The 20750-nt window shown below is 43.2% G+C and overlaps 1 protein-coding gene across 1 annotated transcript in view; it reads left to right on the forward strand.

The window, feature by feature from the left end:
- Positions 1-8428: 8428 nt before the first annotated feature.
- The window catches only part of LOC124572183, a 492468-nt gene continuing 480146 nt past the window's right edge, over positions 8429-20750 (forward strand). The window contains exons 1-2 of the mRNA XM_047131123.1: positions 8429-8435; positions 13744-13910. Coding sequence (XP_046987079.1) covers positions 8429-8435; positions 13744-13910 — 174 coding nt within the window. The remainder of the gene's footprint in view (positions 8436-13743; positions 13911-20750) is intronic.

The following is a 20750-nucleotide window of genomic DNA, read 5'->3' on the forward strand; positions in this document are numbered from 1 at the left end:
AATCATGCCTAGACGGTCATGCCTAGACGGTCAATACCGTGGTTCGATCGCGTCTGCATTGTTACTTTGTGCCAGGAAGGGCTCTCACGAGGGGAGTGTCCAGGCGTCATGGAGTGAACCAAAGCGATGTTGTTCGGACATGGGGGAGAGACAGAGAGACAGACACTGTCGCTGACATGTCTCGCTCAGGCCGCCCAAGGGCTACTACTACCTATGGATTATGGCTCGGAGGAACCCTGACAGCAACGCCACCATGTTGAATAATGCTTTTCGTGCAGCCACAGGACGTCATGTTATGACTCAAACTGAGCGCAATAGGCTGCATGATGCGCAGCTTCACTCCCGACGCCCATGGCGAAGTCCATGTTTGCAACCACGACACCATGCAGCGCGGTACAGATGGGCACAACAAAATGCCGAATGGACCGATCAGGATTGGTATCACGTTCTCTTCACCGATGAGTGTCGCATATGCCTTCAACCAGACAATCGTCAAGGCGTGTTTGAAGGCAACCCGGTCACGCTGAACGCCTTAAACACACTGTCCAGCGAGTACAGCAAGGTGGAGGTTCCCTGCTGTTTTGGGGTGGCATTATGTGGGGCCGACGTACATGGAAGGCGCCGTAACGGCTGTACGATACGTGAATGCCATCCTCCGACCGATAGCGCAGCCATATCGGCAGCATATTGGCAAGGCATTCGTCTTCATGTACGACAATTCGCGCCCCCATCGTGCACATCTTGTGAATGACTTCCTTCAGGATAACGACATCGCTCGAGTAGAGTGGCCAGCATGTTCTCCAGACATGAACCCTATCGAACATACCTGGGATAGACTGAAAAGGGTTGTTTATGGACGACCTGACCCACCAACCACTCTGAGGGATCTGCGCCGAATCTCAGTTGAAGAGTGGGACAATCTGGACCAACAGTGCTTTGATGAACTTGTGGATAGTAGGCCACGACGAATACAGACATGCATAAATGCAAGAGGGCGTGCTACTGGGTATCAGAGGTAACGGTGTGTACAGCAATCTGGACCACCACCTCCGAAGGTCTTGCTGTATGGTGGTACAACATGCAATGTGTGGTTTTCATGAGCAATAAAAAGGGCGGAAATGATGTTTGTGTTGATCCCTATTCGCATTTTCTCTACAGGTTCCGGAACTCTCGGAACTGAGATGATGCAAGACATTTTTTGATGAGTGTAGGAATTACTAACCTCTGTGCAGCATATAATGTGTGTCTACACAAACAAGACAAATTATTGTAGAATGTGTAACAATGCAAACAGTAAATTCTCTACAGTCGTTCTGGGCATTCTGATACTGTCTGTGTTGCATATGCTTTCACCAGTTAAATATGTAGTCATTTTGAGAACAGTGCCTTATCTCTGCCCCTCATTTTACTGTAAGCCTGTCTCGACAGAGTAGCGAACGCGAAATAATCTGGCTGGTGAGGCGATGGGCTGTATCAAGAGACAATCAGTGATGTGACATACCAGCCAATACACACACGAATAAAATTTCCCCCATCTGCCTGTAGTCTGTTCTTCGACATTTGTGCTGAACAGATTGCGTTGATTTTAGTATCAGCGGATTTATGCAGACCGCCGGTTTGCCATTGTTGGATTCAGTGCGAGCGACGCATAATATTAACAACCGTTAGAGATACTGTACAGGGTATTCATATTTTTGGAGGGAGATTCAGTAGCAGAGACATGTCCTCATGCAAGGCATGCCCCAACGTTGCTCGAGAACAACTTAAGCGTGTGGTATGGGGCAGATACAAAGAGCCGTTGTTGAACAGAGCGCTTTCTGGCGACCACACAACCTATCGTAGACGATTGCTGAATGGTCTGGGCGACGCTTAAAAACGAAATAAACGGCTGGCAGCGGAAGTTTTGTTAATTTGTTCACTGCAGTTTCATTCTATTAAATATTATAAAAGTTATTTTTGTGGCCTACTGTCCGAAGACTGATTTGATACACTTGTCCACACTAACATATCATGTGAAAGTCCCTGCGACCGACACCAAATGGAACTGTTTATTATTGGTTTGGTGCATAAGTTCGTATCGTTTTTCTATAAGTTTAATAAACACAACAGATACACGTAACAGACTCATCAATAACATGTTCTCCTGCACTATTTACAACAGTCTTCCAACGATGGGGTAACTTTCCGATTCCGCGACTGTAGCAATCACGTGGTTTTGAGGCGAAGGATTCGTCGAGCCATGTTCGGAGCGCGTTTTCATCGGGAAAGGATATTCCTTGAGGGTTGTTCGACAGAAAAATGGTGAAAATCTGAGAGCGCAAGATCAGGTGAATAAGGTGGGTGCAGAATTACTTCCCAACCCAACTCCCGTATAGCATTTTTTGTCAGTCTAGCAGAATGAGGGCGGGCGATATCATGAAGTAGTATTACTTTACCTGCCTTCTTGGTCGTTGTCCTGGATTGCTTCTGCAGGACGTCTCATTTGATGACAATAAATGTCAGCAGTGATGACTGCACGTCGGGGTAGAAATTTGTAGTACACCATACCGTCGCTGTTCCACTAGATGTAGCCGGCCGAAGTGGCCGTGCGGTTAAAGGCGCTGCAGTCTGGAACCGCAAGACCGCTACGGTCGCAGGTTCGAATCCTGCCTCGGGCATGGATGTTTGTGATGTCCTTAGGTTAGTTAGGATTAACTAGTTCTAAGTTCTAGGGGACTAATGACCTCAGCAGTTGAGTCCCATAGTGCTCAGAGCCATTTGAACCATTTTTTTCCACTAGATGCGTAAGATAATCTTTTGTAGGTGCGCGCAGGTCTATGCACGGGGAGCTGCTGCTTATCACAGTTCATCACATTTGCCAGTTCCAGAATATAGTGTCGTGTATCATTGTGGATTAATGCGTTTAAACGATCTGCATCAAACCTCGAAGGCCTTCCTGAACATGGTGCACTGTCATTCATAAAAATTCCATCTTTGTTTGGGAACATGAAGTCCATGAATGTCCTCAAAAGGTCCCCAAGTAGCCGAACACAATCCTTTTTAGTCAATGATCGGTTCATTTGGACCAGAGGATCCAGTCTATTCCGTATAAACACAGCCCACACCAATATGGAACCACCACCAGCTTGCTCAGTGCCTTGTTGGCAACATGGGTCCATGGCATGCGACACACTCCATCACTTCCACTAGCTCTTACCAACTGAAATAGGGTCTCACCTCACCAGGCCACGGTTTTCCAGTCGTCTGAGGTCCAACCGATATGGCCATGAGTCCATAAGAGGCGCTGCAGGCGATATCGTGCTGTTAGCAAAGGCGCTCGCGACGGTCGTCTGCTGCCATAGCCCATTAACGCCAAATTTCGCCGCACTGTCCTATCGGATGCGTTCGTCGTATGTCCTATATTGATTCCTACGGTTATTTCACGCAGTGCTGCTCTTCTGTTGGCGCCGACTACTCTAGCAAACGTCGCTGTTCTTGGTCGTTAAGTGCTGACCGTCCGCCACTGGGTCCTCCGTGGTGAGATGTAACGCCTGAAGTTTGGTGTTCCCGGCGCATTCTTGACTCTGTGGTTCTCTGAATATTGAATTCCCTAACGATATCCGAAATGGAATGCCCGATGCACCTAACTCTAAATACCATTCCGCATTCAAGATGTTAATTCCAGTCGTGCGGCCGTAGTTACGTCGGAAATTTTTCACTTGAATCATCTGAGTACAAATGACAAGTCCGCCCGTGCACTGCCCATTTATACATTATGTGATCAAAAGTATCCGGACACCTGGCTGAAAATGACGTACAAGTTAGTGGTGCCTTCCATCGGTAACGTTGGTATCCAGTGTGGTGTTGGCCCACCCTTGGCCTTGTTGACAGCTTCCACTCTCACAGGCATACGTTCAATTAGGTGCTGGAAGGTTTCCTGGGGAATCGCAGCCCATTCTTCACGAAGTATTGCACTGAGAAGAGGTATCGATGTCGGTCGGTGAGGCCTGGCACGAAGTCGGCTTTCCAAAAGAACCCAAAGGTGTTCTATAGGATTTAGGTCAGAACTCTGTGCAGGCCAGTCGATTGCAGGGATGTTATTGTCGTGTAACCAGTCCGTCACAGGCTGTGCAACGTTGGGAAACAAGAAGGTGCTTAAAACATCAATATAGGCCTGTCCGGTGATAGTGCCACGCAAAACAACAAGAGGTGCAAGCCACCTCCATGAAAAACGCGACCACACCAGAACACCACCGCCTCCGAATTTTGCTGTTGGCACTACACACGCTGGCAGATGAAGTTCATCGGGCATTCGCCATACCCACACCCTACCATCGGATCGCCACATTGTGTACCGTGATTCGTCACTCCACACAACGTTTTTCCACCGCTCAGTCGTCCAATGTTTACGCTCCTTACACCAAGCGAGGCGTCGTTCGGCATTTACCGGTTTGATGTGTGGCTTATGAGCAGCCGCTCGACCATGATATCCAAGTTTTCTCACCTCCCGCCTAGCTGGCATAGTACTTGCAGTGGATCCTGAAGCAGTTTGGCATTCCTGCGTCATGATCTGGATAGATGTCTGCCTATTACATATTACAACACTCTTCAACTGTCGGTGGACTCTGTCAGTCAACAGACGAGGTCGGTCTGTACGCTTTTGTGCTGTACGTGTCGCTTCACGTTTCCATTTCACTATCATATCGGAATCAGTGGGCCTAGAGATGTGTAGGAGTGTAGAAATCTCGCGTACAGACATATGACACACATGACACCCAATCACCTGACCACGTTCGAAGTCCGTGAGTTCCGCAGAGCGCCCCATTTTCCTCTCTCACTATGTCTAATGACTAACGAGGTCGCTGATATTGGGTACTAGGCAGTAGGTGGAAGCACAATGCATCTAATAAGAAAAACTTATATTTTTGGGGGTGTCCGGATACTTTTGATCACATAGTGTACCTTCTGTACGTGATACTACCGCCATCTGTGTATGTGCATATCGCTGTCCCATGACTTTTGTCACGTCGGTGTACATGGGATTCACTAGTCATCCTACACACCTAAGTCGACTACACTGCTACAGAATCGTAGTATGCGCTTACACGACACGCAAAACTTCATCGGATGAAATCGTGTGGAGTATTGGGCATGTGGAGCATGTTGTGACGTACATTTTGGAGAATTTCATACATATAGATGAACGGAAGTTCCTCCATTTTTAACTCAGTTCAGCTTTGTGTGCACAGATCTGTTTGTGTTCTACAAAGAAAGGTACTGAACTCGTAGTAATGCGAAAAAAAAACAGGATCGAAAACACGGCTTTAATGACCATTCTACGAGAAGGTCACTGAGCCGCGGTGCACATACGAATAGGACAATGGTGGGGAAGGAAATTAGCCTTGTTGTCAAAGGACCAATGTTGGAAATCGCCCCAACCGATTAGGGCAACCACGGGAAAAGTAAATCTCTATAGCTGAGCAGTATATTGAGTCCCTCTCCCCCCGAATACGAGTCTAGTGCTTCAGCCACTACGCCATCTCATATACGGTCTGTACGAGAGTGGGCCTCAAATCAACTTCTGGAGTACCACTTCGCGTTTTACATATTTACAGAAATCACGTCAGAGTGATTCACAAAACCACAGCCAGTTCCCTTATACAAATGTCGGTAATAATCCAACATAAATCAATGTAAATCGCGCACTGATGTATGCTCATGGGCATTCCACGGAAGAAATCGGAGGACATTCATTCCTTATATAACACTGTGCATCCTATTAGCCGACATTTTTTTACCTTAACAGCCCCTATGGGAACATTATAGAAATAGATGAACTATATTTGTAGACTACGTTCTGAAAACTGATACTTTCAGTTCTCTAAGTAGAATTTCACTAGATATTATGCAACTTCAAGTCTCTGCTAGTTAGATTTTCCACTCTCCCTGCAGTTAAACACATCTTTGCACATTCTCAAGCCACCTGGGTGTTAAAGCCTGAGCCAGATACTAAATACTTAAGTAGCACATAACACGTACCGCATGACTTGAGTAAGAAACTCCTTTCATAGCAGAGCTACTTTAGCAGTTTCCATTATCCATTCGCAGTTTAGTCTATATGGTCCAACAATAGGTCACCACGCATTGTGAATTTCACGTACGTTGAGAGACGTCACGTGACATCTGCACAAAACCGATCTCCCAACGAATAAAGATGACGTAGAGAAAAAAAGTGTGGTAAAGTGCCCGAGTACAGTTCCAAAGGTCTTGTGTTCGAATTCCTGTTAGTCCCGGCATTTTTATTTGTGACTTATCACTTCTCTCGCTTTTGGAAATGTTTGTTGATGTGAAAAATGCCGAGATGCAGCGTGATAAAAAATGATTGTGTGGCATTGTTGACCGGAATAAACTGTAGCTTCACGGGTAATTGGGTGGGTACGTCTTCTGAAGGTCGGAGAAAGACAAAGGCGTACCACATCTAATAGCACCATACCTAGTAAACCAATGTGGTGCTCAAGCTAAACGTCAGATTGGCGACAGCTTTGCATAAGATTAAAAGCTATTAAAAGCTGTATGCCAGTCATTGCAGCAGACTGACGGGTTTTCGCTAGATGATTCGACGTGTTTTCACTGGGTAATTGGGCGTGTTTATCTTATAGCTGGAGGCTGTGACTGCTGTAGACTAACCTGTAAGTGTTACCAAAATATGGATTCATTTCTGCACTAAAAATGTCGGAGACACACGCTAAATATGTGAAATACTTACTAAAAAAATACACCAACTACATTTAAAAAGAATGAACTAATTCATAATAGAGACTCCCAGCAGACGCTGACGGTCTGTTAACAATTCTTAAGATCAATGGCAACAATTTCTCGTTCTTAACGACTATTGTTTACGTTTCTTACACTATACTACTAATATTACGTCAAATACTATGGAATCAATGTCTTTCTTTATTCTCTCAAAAAAAATTTCCAAATGTAGAAATATTTATCTCCATTTCGCTTTACGTCAGAGAGCAGAACCTGAATGCAACAACGTCGCTTGGAGAATAGTTCACCAAGGAGCCCTCTGCTTCCCCCTTTAGTACCGAGCTGACCCCACGAATAAAATTTAACCGCCAATTCCTTACCGCCATCTTCCTTACTTTTAATAGAAATAGAATCTCTAATATAAGCAGGCTGTTCCTCCTTGGTAATGGAATTTCTTATTTCCCGAGAACACACTCAAGGAAGTCCTTTATCAAGTCATTTGATTGCGAGTGCCCAGTTACTGAAGTGTGATCTGTAATATACCGGCTCAAAATTCTTGCTTTCGTATATACTTTAAAGACAGCGGTTTCTGTGCGAATTCTCTGGAACCAGGGCAAGCAAAACCTTGTAACGAGTTAAAAAATTAAACGTGTATTTTCATTAACTGTTTCAGTGTAAACAAAAACTAGTAGATATGAACTCTAGTGTTCTAAACATAATGTTAAAATTTGGACTCGGAGAAGTCTTGGTTACGTTTCACGTCGATGAACATGAGAAGATTAGTTTGCTATTTTCGTCAGCAGAGGACTGATTTGCGTCATAGGTTCATAACTTATTCTAAAACCCAAAATTTGAATGATATTGGGTTTGCATAATCTGATATGGTTGCAAAAAAACTTCATCGTAAAACTAGAAACTTATCTTCTTAACATTTTCTAAGTGGTCAGAATAGAACATAGCAGCCTACAAGTTACATGCCTCACATTCAATCCAGGTTTGGTTGGACAGCCGTGTTTCTGGTAACACTTTCCACAAGAGTTTACTCTCCAGGGAGTCGAACACCTTTACTATATTCACTGCAGGATGGAAGCATCTTAATTCTTCCACCACTTTGCGCAGTTCTTGAAGCAGACCCGTTACTTGCATAAATTTGCAACAGTTAAATCTTAAGCGCTTCTGTTTTCTTCATATATGCACCAGTATCTGTCACCATGATGCAGAACATTTTCTCATCTTCTTCACTGAGTCATAAAATACATAAAGACTTCGTCAATAACATTGCATTAATATTGTTAAAGCCCAAAGGAAATACGCTACCTTTCATCAAGAAAGGGTTACCGATAATTGTATATCAGTCAGAAAAAAGTAAATTTATATGTCCTCACAGTTTCAACAACACTCGTGTTGTTTATCGGCTCCAGTACGTAATTAACTGTAAGAATCAGATAAGGCATTTCAGGATCACTTTAATTCAAGTTTCCAACAGCCACGTTACAAATTTATCTTCTGTCGGAATCGACGGTCAGTCCTACAGGAAGGCAAACGAGAGTGCCGCCAATGTTCTTCCTGACGCTCTGGTTAACCTGCAAATTGCAAGAAAATGATAAGCATGCAACGTTATAGTTTTGGAATCAGCTCTAAATGAAGTGTATCAAGGTAATTCTTTCTTCTTGCCGAGTTGCTGGGATTCATCATGCCAGGTGCGGTTTTTTGTAAGTGAGTGTTGTGACGATACTGATTAGACACATTGCGTTATGTATTGTATTGACCGGGACTTTCTGGAAGGAGGGCAGGGCAGGTGTTGGCGAAATTCAGCGTTCGCTAAAGCTCCCCGCTGGTGGGACGAGAGACGCGTGGCTACCCACACTCTTGAGGCGGATTGTGGCTGAATAGCTGCGTCTCGAGATGTTCCCCGAATTTTTCGGATGGGCCGCGTGAGGCAGCCGACCGAGAGCTATTTTCTGGTCGGCCGTACCATTATCCACCTTTCTGCTGCGTGCTGGGCTGTTCTTCGTGTGGCTGCTGAAACCCTTGAGAAACGCAATTGGGCGTTTCCTGTATCCATAGCAGAGGGGAAGCCACACCCATATTTTCGCACACAGCGTGAGAAATAAGCGACTTTTCGCACAGTAAACGTGCAGCCAGTAAGGAAAGAGAGTACTGCCTATAGCCAGCTTCTGATTAGTTTACGGCAATACAACAGGAGCGAACGGGAAAATTTAGGCAGGCCCTCCTTGCAGTGTGGTGTGGAAATATAAATTCACGATGTCGTGGTGCGAAATCCTGTGGTTGGTTCCCTCCATGTGTGAGAGCAAAGTAAAGGGGTTGGAGAGCAGACGGGCAGCAGACGGGTTGCTGGGCGGTCCTGTCTGGCACAGCAGAGCGACGTTTACTTCATAGAGTTACGAGCAGTGTCCGGCCCACCCTGACTCTTCTTGTTGCTGACGATGGTCAAGAATAGAAGTTATGCTGCTTGCAGTCTGTGCAGCTCGCAACTCGTCAGTGCCTCCCGCCGGCCTGTGTTGCTATTTGGATGAGAGTTTCTACTACGAAGATCGTGTCCCGAGCTTCGGCGGAATTGCTGCATTTGCGAGCTGCCCAGGCTCTGATAAGTAGTTTGGCCAAGAAGTTAACGGCCTTCCAAATAGCTTTCAGGTGCCTTCTGCTTTCAAATTTTAATTCCGAAATCAGTTTTTAATTTATATTCCCGGAATAATTGGGATTTTTATTGTACTTCATGTTCAGTGGTTTTATCTGGTTGAGAAAAGATCTTGTCAAACTGCCTATTGGCTTCTGTCTCGGGTTCTTCGGCCGACGTTCATCTAATGATTTTTCTGACGTTTCGCCAGCACGAGTGGCTGGCATTGTCAAAGCTTCACCCTCCATTGCCGGTGGTGAACTGGATGCGAGCTCGCGGCCGCAGACTATATGTACAGGGCTATTACAAATGATTGAAGCGATTTCATAAACTCACTGTAGCTCCATTTATTGACATATGGTCACGACACACTACAGATACGTAGAAAAACTCATAAAGTTTTGTTCGGCTGAAGCCGCACTTCAGGTTTCTGCCGCCAGAGCGCTCGAGAGCGCAGTGAGAGAAATGGCGACAGGAGCCGAGAAAGCGTATGTCGTGCTTGAAATGCACTCATATCAGTAAGTCATAACAGTGCAATGACACTTCAGGACGAAGTTCAACAAAGATCCACCAACTGCCAACTCCATTCGGCGATGGTATGCGCAGTTTAAAGCTTCTGGATGCCTCTGTAAGGGGAAATCAACGGGTCGGCCTGCAGTGAGCGAAGAAACGGTTGAACGCGTGCGGGCAAGTTTCACGCGTAACCCGCGGAAGTCGACGAATAAAGCAAGCAGGGAGCTAAACGTACCACAGCCGACGGTTTAGAAAATCTTACGGAAAAGGCTAAAGCAGAAGCCTTACCGTTTACAATTGCTACAAGCCCTGACACCCGATGACAGAGTCAAACGCTTTGAATTTTCGGCGCGGTTGCAACAGCTCATGGAAGAGGATGCGTTCAGTGCGAAACTTGTTTTCAGTGATGAAGCAACATTTTCTCTTAATGGTGAAGTGAACAGACACAATGTGCGAATCTGGCCGGTAGAGAATCCTCACACATTCGTGCAGCAAATTCGCAATTCACCAAAAGTTAACGTGTTTTGTGCAATCTCACGGTTTATAGTTTACGGCCCCTTTTTCTTCTGCGAAAAAAACGTTACAGGACACGTGTATCTGGACATGCTGGAAAATTGGCTCATGCCACAACTGGAGACCGACAGCGCCGACTTCATCTTTCAACAGGATGGTGCTCCACCGCACTTCCATCATGATGTTCGGCATTTCTTAAACAGGAGATTGGAAAACCGGTGGGTCGGTCGTGGTGGAGATCATGATCAGCAATTCATGTCATGGCCTCCACACTCTCCCGACTTAACCCCATGCGATTTCTTTCTGTGGGGTTATGTGAAAGATTCAGTGTTTAAACCTCCTCTACCAAGAAACGTGCCAGAACTGCGAGCTCGCATCAACGATGCTTTCAAACTCATTGATGGGGACATGCTGCGCCGAGTGTGGGAGGAACTTGATTATCGGCTTGATGTCTGCCGAATCACTAAAGGGGCACATATCGAACATTTGTGAATGCCTAAAAAACTTTTTGAGTTTTTGTATGTGTGTGCAAAGCATTGTGAAAATATCTCAAATAATAAAGTTATTGTAGAGCTGTGAAATCGCTTCAATCATTTGTAATAACCCTGTACCTGGCGCGCCAACGTCCGAGGGCTTCTCTGCGGTCATTTCCGGTGCGGTTCTCCTCTTGCTACCTGCGACGGTCGTTCGCTGCAGCACGGGAAGCCAGGATCCGTTTACCTTAAGGCTTTCCTCTTTCTTATTGAAACTGTTCGCGTGTTTTTGTATTTCTACAGCTTCTCTGAACAAGCGCGTGTGATAGTGCTTCTCTACAGCTAGAACTTCCGTGTCGGCGAATTTTATTACGTGGTCGGTCCCATTCAGTGCGTGCTCTGCCACGGCCGATTTCTCCACCTGCCCCAACCTGCAATGTCGCTTGTGCTCTTTGATCCTGGTGTTAATTGATCGTCCAGTCATTCCGACATAAACTTTTTCGCATGTGCATGGTATACGGTATATTCCCGACCTTGCAAGTGGGTCTCTTTTCTCCTTCGCCGATCTAAGACACTCTTTGATCTTCCTTGTCGGTTTGAAAATCGTCTTTACGCCATGTTTGCGCAATGTACGGCCGATTCTGCCCGTCACTCTGGGAATGTATGGCAGAAAGGCCGTACCCGTTCGAGCCGTCCTGCAACTACTTTAATAAGGCGACCCTCCCTTAATTTAAAACAAATATCACCAGGTGGTTTTATCTTTCTGAACTGTGTGCTCACTGTGTCGGTGTTCCACAGTTAACAGGTCATTACTGATTAATCAGGGGAAGATAATTGCCGCATTTCTGGTTTATATAAATATTTTTATTAATTTTTTTATTGATAAATTGAAATTCTTCTGCTTCAGCACGTAGCGGAGAGAGTGTTTGGCTTTTTCAGTATCATTCTGTGGTGTGATAATTTCACAAGGTAGTAATTTCTTGGTGGAATTAATGGTGTTCCGAGTTCGCGAGTGTGGCAAGCAGGCTGCACTGACGTCTGCTGAACTCCGAGCGATCGCAAACGCGTAAAACAAAAAAAGGACAAGAAACTAAGTGGGAGTTCTCAGTGTTAAGTAGATAGCGAATTATTGCTTATGTGCATATATGTCATAAACGAGACATAAAGTGCTTATCTTTTATGATACATTCATTTAAATGATATTCCACTACGTTTTTCTCATTCGCTGCCTTTAAAATGAGCGGGTGGTTCACGTTTCGAAACATCGGCGGTAATCGAGGACGTTACCCGGTTGCATTTCCGTAAGTTATTGGAATACTTACGCTTGTTCCGCATAATTTCTAAGAATTTTTGGTCTAAAATTATCCCGATATTCAATATTTTCTTGTGTGATCGTTGTCGGTTGGAAACGTTTTCTATTTTTTATGTTATTATTGCTTTCTGTCTTTACCATGGCCCTATTTCCATTAAGTTCAGTTACTTTCCTTGTGAGTCTGTCTGATCTCATTCTCTTTTACGACCGCGAAATTGCACTCGATGTTTAATCAATATCACTGTGAATGTTTGTGTAGCATATGACCTCTTGCTTTCTTCTTTTCTCTGAACTGATATTCTAAGGATTGAGGTCACGCAATCTCCTATACCGTTTTCGTTCTCTGTCGTCGATGTTTGGTATCTGCTACCCTGTTCAGAATTACTGTTCATGATGCAGAGAGTCATAATGATTTGGTGATACAATTGCAATATTTCAGCTATGTTTCACTGGAAGTACACATCTTGTTTGAGTCAATATATTTCCAATTTAGCTTTCCTTTCGACTGCATTGTCTGAATTGTTTTAGTGAGATCTTTAAATTTAATAAATTTTTGTTTTCTTTATATTCCAATTGACCAATAAGGATCACGTAACAACTACAGTTACTCTTCTTTCTTTATTATCTATTTTTCCAGTGCTCCTTTATCTTGTCACCATGTTGCCTTTTCCTATCTTCTAACCGTGTCGTTCCCGATTATTTCTTCTGCCTTGAGGGCCTTATAAATTTTGTATTTTTTTAGTAAAAGCTTTTCTTTCTGTTGTTTCTGTTCTTTGATTTTATTTCTTTCTAGTCAGTTTCTTATATTTATGCTATTTCATGCTATTGCTGAATTCTTTGTCCAGAAATACAGGCATATTTGTTTCGTTAGCCTGTTCTCTTTTGTTTGGTAGAGGATTCTCAAGAAGATTGACCATCGATTTGATATTACTTCTGATTTTTGCTAAATAATTTGATAGATGTTCTCATTAGTTTGTATTTTCCAACCATCTGTGGGCTGTGTTTAACTCACTATTTTTGTAGTAATCCTTTTTTCGAGTATTACTACAGGATGATTTACAAAGAAAGAACTGATTTCAGTTGTTTATTACAGACAAACTATCAAAGACAGAAACACATTGCCGGCAGGAGTGGCCGTGCGGTTCTACGCGCTACAGTCTGGAACCGAGCGACCGCTACGGTCGCAGGTTCGAATCCTGCCTCGGGTATGGATGTGTGTGATGTCCTTATGTTAGTTAGGTTTAATTAGTTCTAAGTTCTAGGCGACTGATGACCTCAGAAGTTAAGTCGCATAGTGCTCAGAGCCATTTGAACAGAAACACATTGCGCATATCACTGGATAGAGGATGATTCAAAGATTTATGTTCGCATAGACACTACACCATACACTCAACAAAAGCATCACATCTCACAGTAAACGCTAGCGCTGATGAGTGGACTATCATGTCAGGCGATTCAAACCTTTGTAGTATATTTGTATCAATTCTGATCATGTATTTTTTTGGGCTGTGCCCACAAGGATTAATGGGCCCGCGTGACATGTAATACGGCCTTAACAGATGCGCCCTGCCCGGCGGAGGTGCAACCGCAGTGGGCGGACGCGCAACACGTGAGGGAATTGTCTCAGTGCGAGGAGCGTCGCCTGTGTATGCTGCTGCGAAAGCTGGCTGCCGCGGTCGCAGCGCGCCGTCTCATACTCAGGCCCTACTTCTACGACTACGAGCTAGTGAGTACAGAGATCCGTCTCAGCTTCGACAACTTTTTCTGTCACTGTCCATACTACTGTTGTGTCTACGTCGTGTCTCTTATTGTTTACTTTAACTGCTGCTGTGGGAGAAGAATGTTCTTTAACCACATATGGACGCTTGAATAAAAAGATAGACCATGTCCTCTTCTAATAATAGAATACATTAGAATTTCGTTTTGTTTTATTTTATTTTTTTGTGATGATACATTTAAGAGCGACTTTTGTCGGAATGTGCACAGATCACCATCGATGTTTCGTTGGAGCCAATTGGGCAACCTGTTGATTGCGGCCGTAACTCGGCCGAAAGGTGAATAACATCTCGCTGGCTAGTGGTTCCCGGTGAAAGAAGCGTCTGTTGTGAGCGACATGGTGAAATAGGGAGGACAACTTATCTTCCCGAGCCACGCAGCAAGTGAACCCGTCCGAGGGTCACGTTTACCACGAAGCCTTTGTCATACCTAGACTAGTTATGGAACCATAGTGGCTGCAAAACCTCTGAGGCTATGTGTGAACACCATACGGACGTGCAAAGTGTTTCTTCCCTTTTGTAGAGTGGCATCTGTGGTTTCCGGACGACAACGTTGTCTGAAATTCAGCTGAGATGACCTAGCATGGCAGTGGGTGGCAATGTGGTAGCAGATTGACCAACGGGAGCTCGATTTTTACTGATACAATCAATTAACAGAGCAAGAAGACGAAACGTATGCCTCAGTGCTAGAGGGAATGAGGGGAGCGCAAAAAGTCGGTGTTTCCCTAACTAATGGTCCCTCTAAATGTACCGTCACATTGTTCCGATATGATCAGCATTAGAAAATTATAGTTACGATATAATTTGACTTCCAGAGGTCGCTTTGGCAAAAAAATCCTCACTTTTACTGTAGAGCTACGGCTATTTTGAGGAAACCTTGACCATGTCCTTCAAGCTGCACATCTGAAAAATGAAAGAAAGAATCAAGCAAAGACCTTACATACATGATGTACCCAAACATTATGAAATTACGATTTACTCCTTCTCTACCAGCACTGGAGCTGCTGGTTTACTCACATGTTCATAACTCTCGTCATAATCATTAAATCCATCCTCTGCTGTCAGATTCTGATAGAAGATGGCACAGAGGAGCTATGCAAGGAAGAAGTTTCCTGGAGTTCCGTAGCTTTACAGAGTCTCTCGCTTGCTGTCTCAACTTTCCACAAGCTCATTAGCATTTTTCAGTGTCTCCCTTCGTTCTTGATTTCAAGGATGGTCATCAGTCTTAAATTTATTACGTATTTCACAAGTCTCTTTCTCTGAAGTATGGCAAGACGGATTCAAATCTTCATTTAAACATTTAGTGTAGCCCCATTTCTTAATGGACTGCAGTTCTCCAGCCCATCAAAAGCCCTAAATACAGATCTTTCCGTATGAAGTGATATGGTGAAATAACCCTCTTATCTGGTGAAAAAATAAAGAAGGACAGAAAGCTAAAATTTTACAAAAGTGATGGCTACCCCTAGTGTAATAGTTGAAAGTGAATCTTGAACATAAACTAAGAGAAACGAAAGCTGAATACAATTGACTGAAATGAAATTTTAAGGTAATTTAAAATATGTACACCCGGAGATCAAATACAAAACAATAAGAGACGAACTTAACATATATTGTATTAAAAAAATAAAAAAATCAGAGCAAGGCTGCATGAAATGGATACAACATATCAACAGTATGGGGGAAGACAGGTCAGTTAAACAGTCAACACAATTAGAAACCAAAAAGAAAGAAAAATGTAGGACCACTGAAGAACAGATGGCATCAGTGAAGACGGAACAGGCTGCGGGTCTACTGCATGAAATGAGGAAGAAAAAGATCTCTCGTATCCCACTACCCATAAATTTTAACTTGCACTCGATGGACATGGCTTATTTATATTATTGAACGGGGAGGTCTCACTTAGAAGTACATCGAAACGTTAAAAATTGACGGAGAAATACACACTGTAGTACATCCCCCCCCCCCTTTAAAGATTTCTGTCTTTGCTAGAAAAAGCAACTCCAAAACTCAAAATTGGACGTGGTCTGTTTTTTACTCAAGCACCCACTTTTTTATTTTTTTAATGCATTACAGCGGATTTAGCAGCCTATGCTCTATCTTCAAGCAATGTACAAAGTTTTATTGCTTGTACCTCTCATGAAAATGGAGCGTAGGTTCGGAAAAATGATTTGGTGCAGTAAAAAGCGTAAAATATAGGTTGCGCACTATTTCTTCTTTTCTAATTGTCTTTGGTTAGAAGGTTATGAGCATACTACACTTCAAAGAATTATCGGACGACGTTAGACATCCACGTACCCTGCTGTCGAAATGGGCTATGTTACCACCGATGAAAAGACACCTTGAGTGTTTTAGCCATGTAGAGATGGCTAATTTCCACCCAAATAACTATTAATATGAGAGTGCCACTATTATGCATATTATTGATAAGAGCAACAATAGCACAATGTCTGTACTTTAGAGACAGTTTTCTTTCTAATTCCTGTAACATCCAATGCTCTACGCTATTACCAAAAAATTATTTATTCCTTCCATTCGCTTAATTTAACATATGGTGAATTTTGCTTTTTGTTACAAATGACAGGTTATTTCTCCGGATCGATATTTCGTACCTCATGACTACGTTAAGGGACGCTTTTCAACTGCTGTGAATGGACAATCGTTGGCCAGTGGATCAGCTATTTCATCCATACTGACACCTCTGTTTTCATAAGCTTGCCGAAAACATAGTGCACAGCGCTTCCAGTTTACTTGACAGCTGAACTACATTTACAATACAATGAAAAAAAAAAAACCTGCTTTGTAGCTAGAGACATCTCAGGTTGGGTCACTATCATCACAGTTATAATTTTAAATTTACAGTGACCATCATACCTGTGGTGCGATTGGAATAAGTTTTAGAAGACTAGTACAAATGCCACAATATTCATATCTAGCATTTGATATTTTCTAAATGAAGCTCTCCGTTCTAAATGTACATCATCTGAACCTCTAGGCTGTTTAGTATGTAACATACGGCGATTGTTCGTGAATAGCACTTTGTCCTGTAGTGATAGTTACGTGGAAATTTTACGTTTAAAAGCAGTTTATTGATGAAGTGCATTCGGGTTGCTGTCGTAATTTTACGAATGAAGATACACTCCGTCAGTCCAAAAAGTTTCGAGACTGAATTAATAAAAGATAGAGAATAGTTAAAACGGTGGTTTTAATGCCTCCTCTCCCCCCCCCCCTCCAGCCACCCACTTGAGTACAACACACAGGAAGTTCATAAAGCCACGTGAAACTGTCGAAAAGTCCTTGTTAGGGATATTGTTCAATTCTCTTGTCAGATTGGCGGTTATGTCGTCAAAACGTTGACTCTTCACGTGAATTTACTTTGACGTTTTGTGGTAGGTTCGTTTTGATAACACGAAGTCTCGTCACCCGGAATGCTCCCCCCCCCCCCCCCCCCCCCCCCTCCATATAAGAACAGTCCGCGGAAGAAGTCCACGCATCATTGTTTTTGTTTGATGTCAAGGTTCGCGGCACAGACTTTGCAAACGCTTTTCTCGAATTTAAAACATTCTGGAGAATATCTTGAACACTTGATTTAGAGATGGTTCTCAATTGCAGTATTCACATAACAACGTTGACAAACTACGGTCACACGTTCACTATTTAAAGTTGTCTGCAAGACTGGTCGAATGCAGGACTTAATTCAAGCTGTTACCGTAGTTACTACGTTGAAGTTGGTTGTACGCCGGGGTGTATTATATGGACGTCTGCACGATTACCTCTTAAAAACATCCTCCCATGACTATGATAAAACATATAGACGGCGAACCACATGTTATGATCTCTTCAAGTTAACGAGCTAAAGACTTTCGACTCAGCCTGCGCAGTGAGCCAGAACTGCCACTTCGGTCGATAATGTCCTAACTGTCTTCCAGAATGATGCACAACTTTACGTGATGTTATAAATGCAGACGGCACCTACTTTAAGGACCACGCGTTAAATATCCTTGAACGGGAAAAATGAAAAGTGAGTATATACAGGGAGGCGAGGTGATTCTGTAGATACCATCAAGTGCCAGCTCGATCTGCTTAGGCATAGATTTTATTATTAACTGACAATGAACTTTGCTTTACCAATTTTTTTACTTTTTAATTATTTTATCATTTGTCATAGTTAACACTTTTCCCTGGTATATTCCTTTCATCTTAATTATACAGGGTGGTACATTGATAGTGACCGGGCCAAATATCTCACGAAATAAGCATCAAACGAAAAAACTACAAAGAACGAAACTCGTCTAGCTTGATGGGGGAAACCAGATGGCGCTATGGTTGGCCCGCTAGATGGCGCTGCCATAGGTCAAACGGATATCAACTGCGTGTTTTTTTTAAAACAGGAACCCCCATTTTTTATTACATATTCGTGTAGTACGTAAAGAACTATGAATGTTTTAGTTGGACCACTTTTTTCGATTTGTGATAGATGGCGCTGTAATAGTCACAAACGTAGAAGTACGTGGTATCACGTAACATTCCGCCAGTGCGGACGGTATTTGCTTCGTGATACAGTACCCGTGTTAAAATGGACCGTTTACCAATTGCGGAAAAGGTCGATATCGTGTTGATGTATGGCTATTGTGATCAAAATGCCCAACGGGCGTGTGCTATGTATGCTGCTCGGTATCCTGGACGACATCATCCAAGTGTCCGGACCGTTCGCCGGATAGTTACGTTATTTAAATAACAGGAAGTGTTCAGCCACATGTGAAACGTCGACCACAACCTGCAACAAATGATGATGCCCAAGTAGGTGTTTTAGCTGCTGTCGCGGCTAATCCGCACATCAGTAGCAGACAAATTGCACGAGAATCGGAAATCTCAAAAACGTCGGTGTTGAGAATGCTACATCAACATCGATTGCACCAGTACCATATTTCTATGCACCAGGAATTGCATGGCGACGACTTTGAACGTCGTGTACAGTTCTACCATGAGCACAAGAAAAATTACGGGACGAGGACAGACTTTTTCCGCGCGTTCTATTTAGCAATGAAGCGTCATTCACCAACAGCGGTAACGTAAACCGGCATAATATACACTACTGGGCAACGGAAAATCCACGATGGCTGCGACAAGTGGAAAATCAGCGACCTTGGCGGGTTAATGTATGGTGCGGCATTATGGGAGGAAGGATAATTGGCCCCCATTTTATCGATGACAATCTAAATGGTGCAATATATGCTGATTTCCTACGTAATGTTCTATCGATGTTGCTACAAGATGTTTCACTGCATGACAGAATGGCGATGTACTTCCAACATGATGGATGTCCGGCACGTAGCTCGCGTGCGGTTGAAGCGGTATTGAATAGCATATTTCATGACAGGTGGATTGGTCGTCGAAGCACCATACCATGGCCCGCATGTTCACCAGATCTGACGTCCGAGGATTTCTTTCTGTGGAGGACGTGGAAGGATATTTGCTATCGTGATCCACCGACAAACCTGACACCTTGCGTCAGCACATTGTCAATGCATGTGCGAACGTTACGGAAGGCGAACTACTCGCTGTTGTGAGGAATGTCGTTACACGTATTGCCAAACGCATTGAGGTTGACGGACATCATTTTGAGTATTTATTGCATTAATGTGGTATTTACAGGTAATCACGCTGTAACAGCGTGCGTTCTCAGAAGTGATAAGTTCACAAAGGTACATGTATCAAATTGGAACAACCGGAATAAAATGTTCAAACGTACCTACGTTCTGTATTTTAATTTAAAAAACCTACCTGTTACATACTGTTCGTCTAAAATTGTGAGCCATAAGTTTGTGACTATTACATCGCCATTTATCACAAAGCGAAAAAAAGTGGTCCAATTAAAACATTCATATTTCTTTACGTACTACAAGAATATGTAATAAAAAATGGGAGTTCCTATTTTAAAAAACGCAGTTGATATCCGTTTGACCTATGGCAGCGCCATCTAGCGGGCCAACCATAGCGCCATCTGTTTCCCCCCTTCAAGCTAGACAAGTTTCGTACTTTGTACTTTCTTCGTTTGACGCTTATTTCGTGAGGTATTTGGCCCGGTCATGATCAATGGACCACCCTGTATATATGATGATGGTAGTGTTCGAAACGTCGTTATAAATAAAGAACTATATTAAGTGTACTCACCTCATATGAGACACCACAAAAGAAACTGAAAAATATTCAGGTAACATATTCGCACAGTAGCGAACAAAAGTAATGAGCCCCATTCTTAATTCGTGGCGTTTAGAACTTACCAGATACGTAATGACTGCAAAGTAGACCACGCATGCAAGGTTGTATCTGAAAATTCTTATCTACCGAGTCAAAATAAATTGCAAAATAAGTTAGCTCTCGCTGCTTATTTCGTTTTTACACAATTAGCGTTTAACTTTCGTATTCACCAATTTCAGCATTTGTGTCAGTTAACCTTAATATGCATTATTAAATACTTTCGTACGTATATTTAGTCGTGAAATCTTTCTGTTTGAATTTTATTATAATTCGCTCGACAGTTATGACATACATCTGTTTATAGACCATGAAAATATTTGCTATTAAGTTTGTACGTTCTTTCGACGACAGTAAGTTACAGATACAGTAACTTGACGTAACTGCTTGATGCACATTAAAAGTCAAGAGGAACAAAAAAACGCAGTCTAACATAAGGTTAGGGGAATATGTCAACAATAGACCGAGACCACAACGAATCTCAAGACCACGTGGCGCAATTGTTCCGACAGGATCTTGTCAGTTATGTCCGTCAA

This window comes from Schistocerca americana, chromosome 1, assembly GCF_021461395.2.
Source record: "Schistocerca americana isolate TAMUIC-IGC-003095 chromosome 1, iqSchAmer2.1, whole genome shotgun sequence".
NCBI lineage: Eukaryota > Metazoa > Arthropoda > Insecta > Orthoptera > Acrididae > Schistocerca > Schistocerca americana.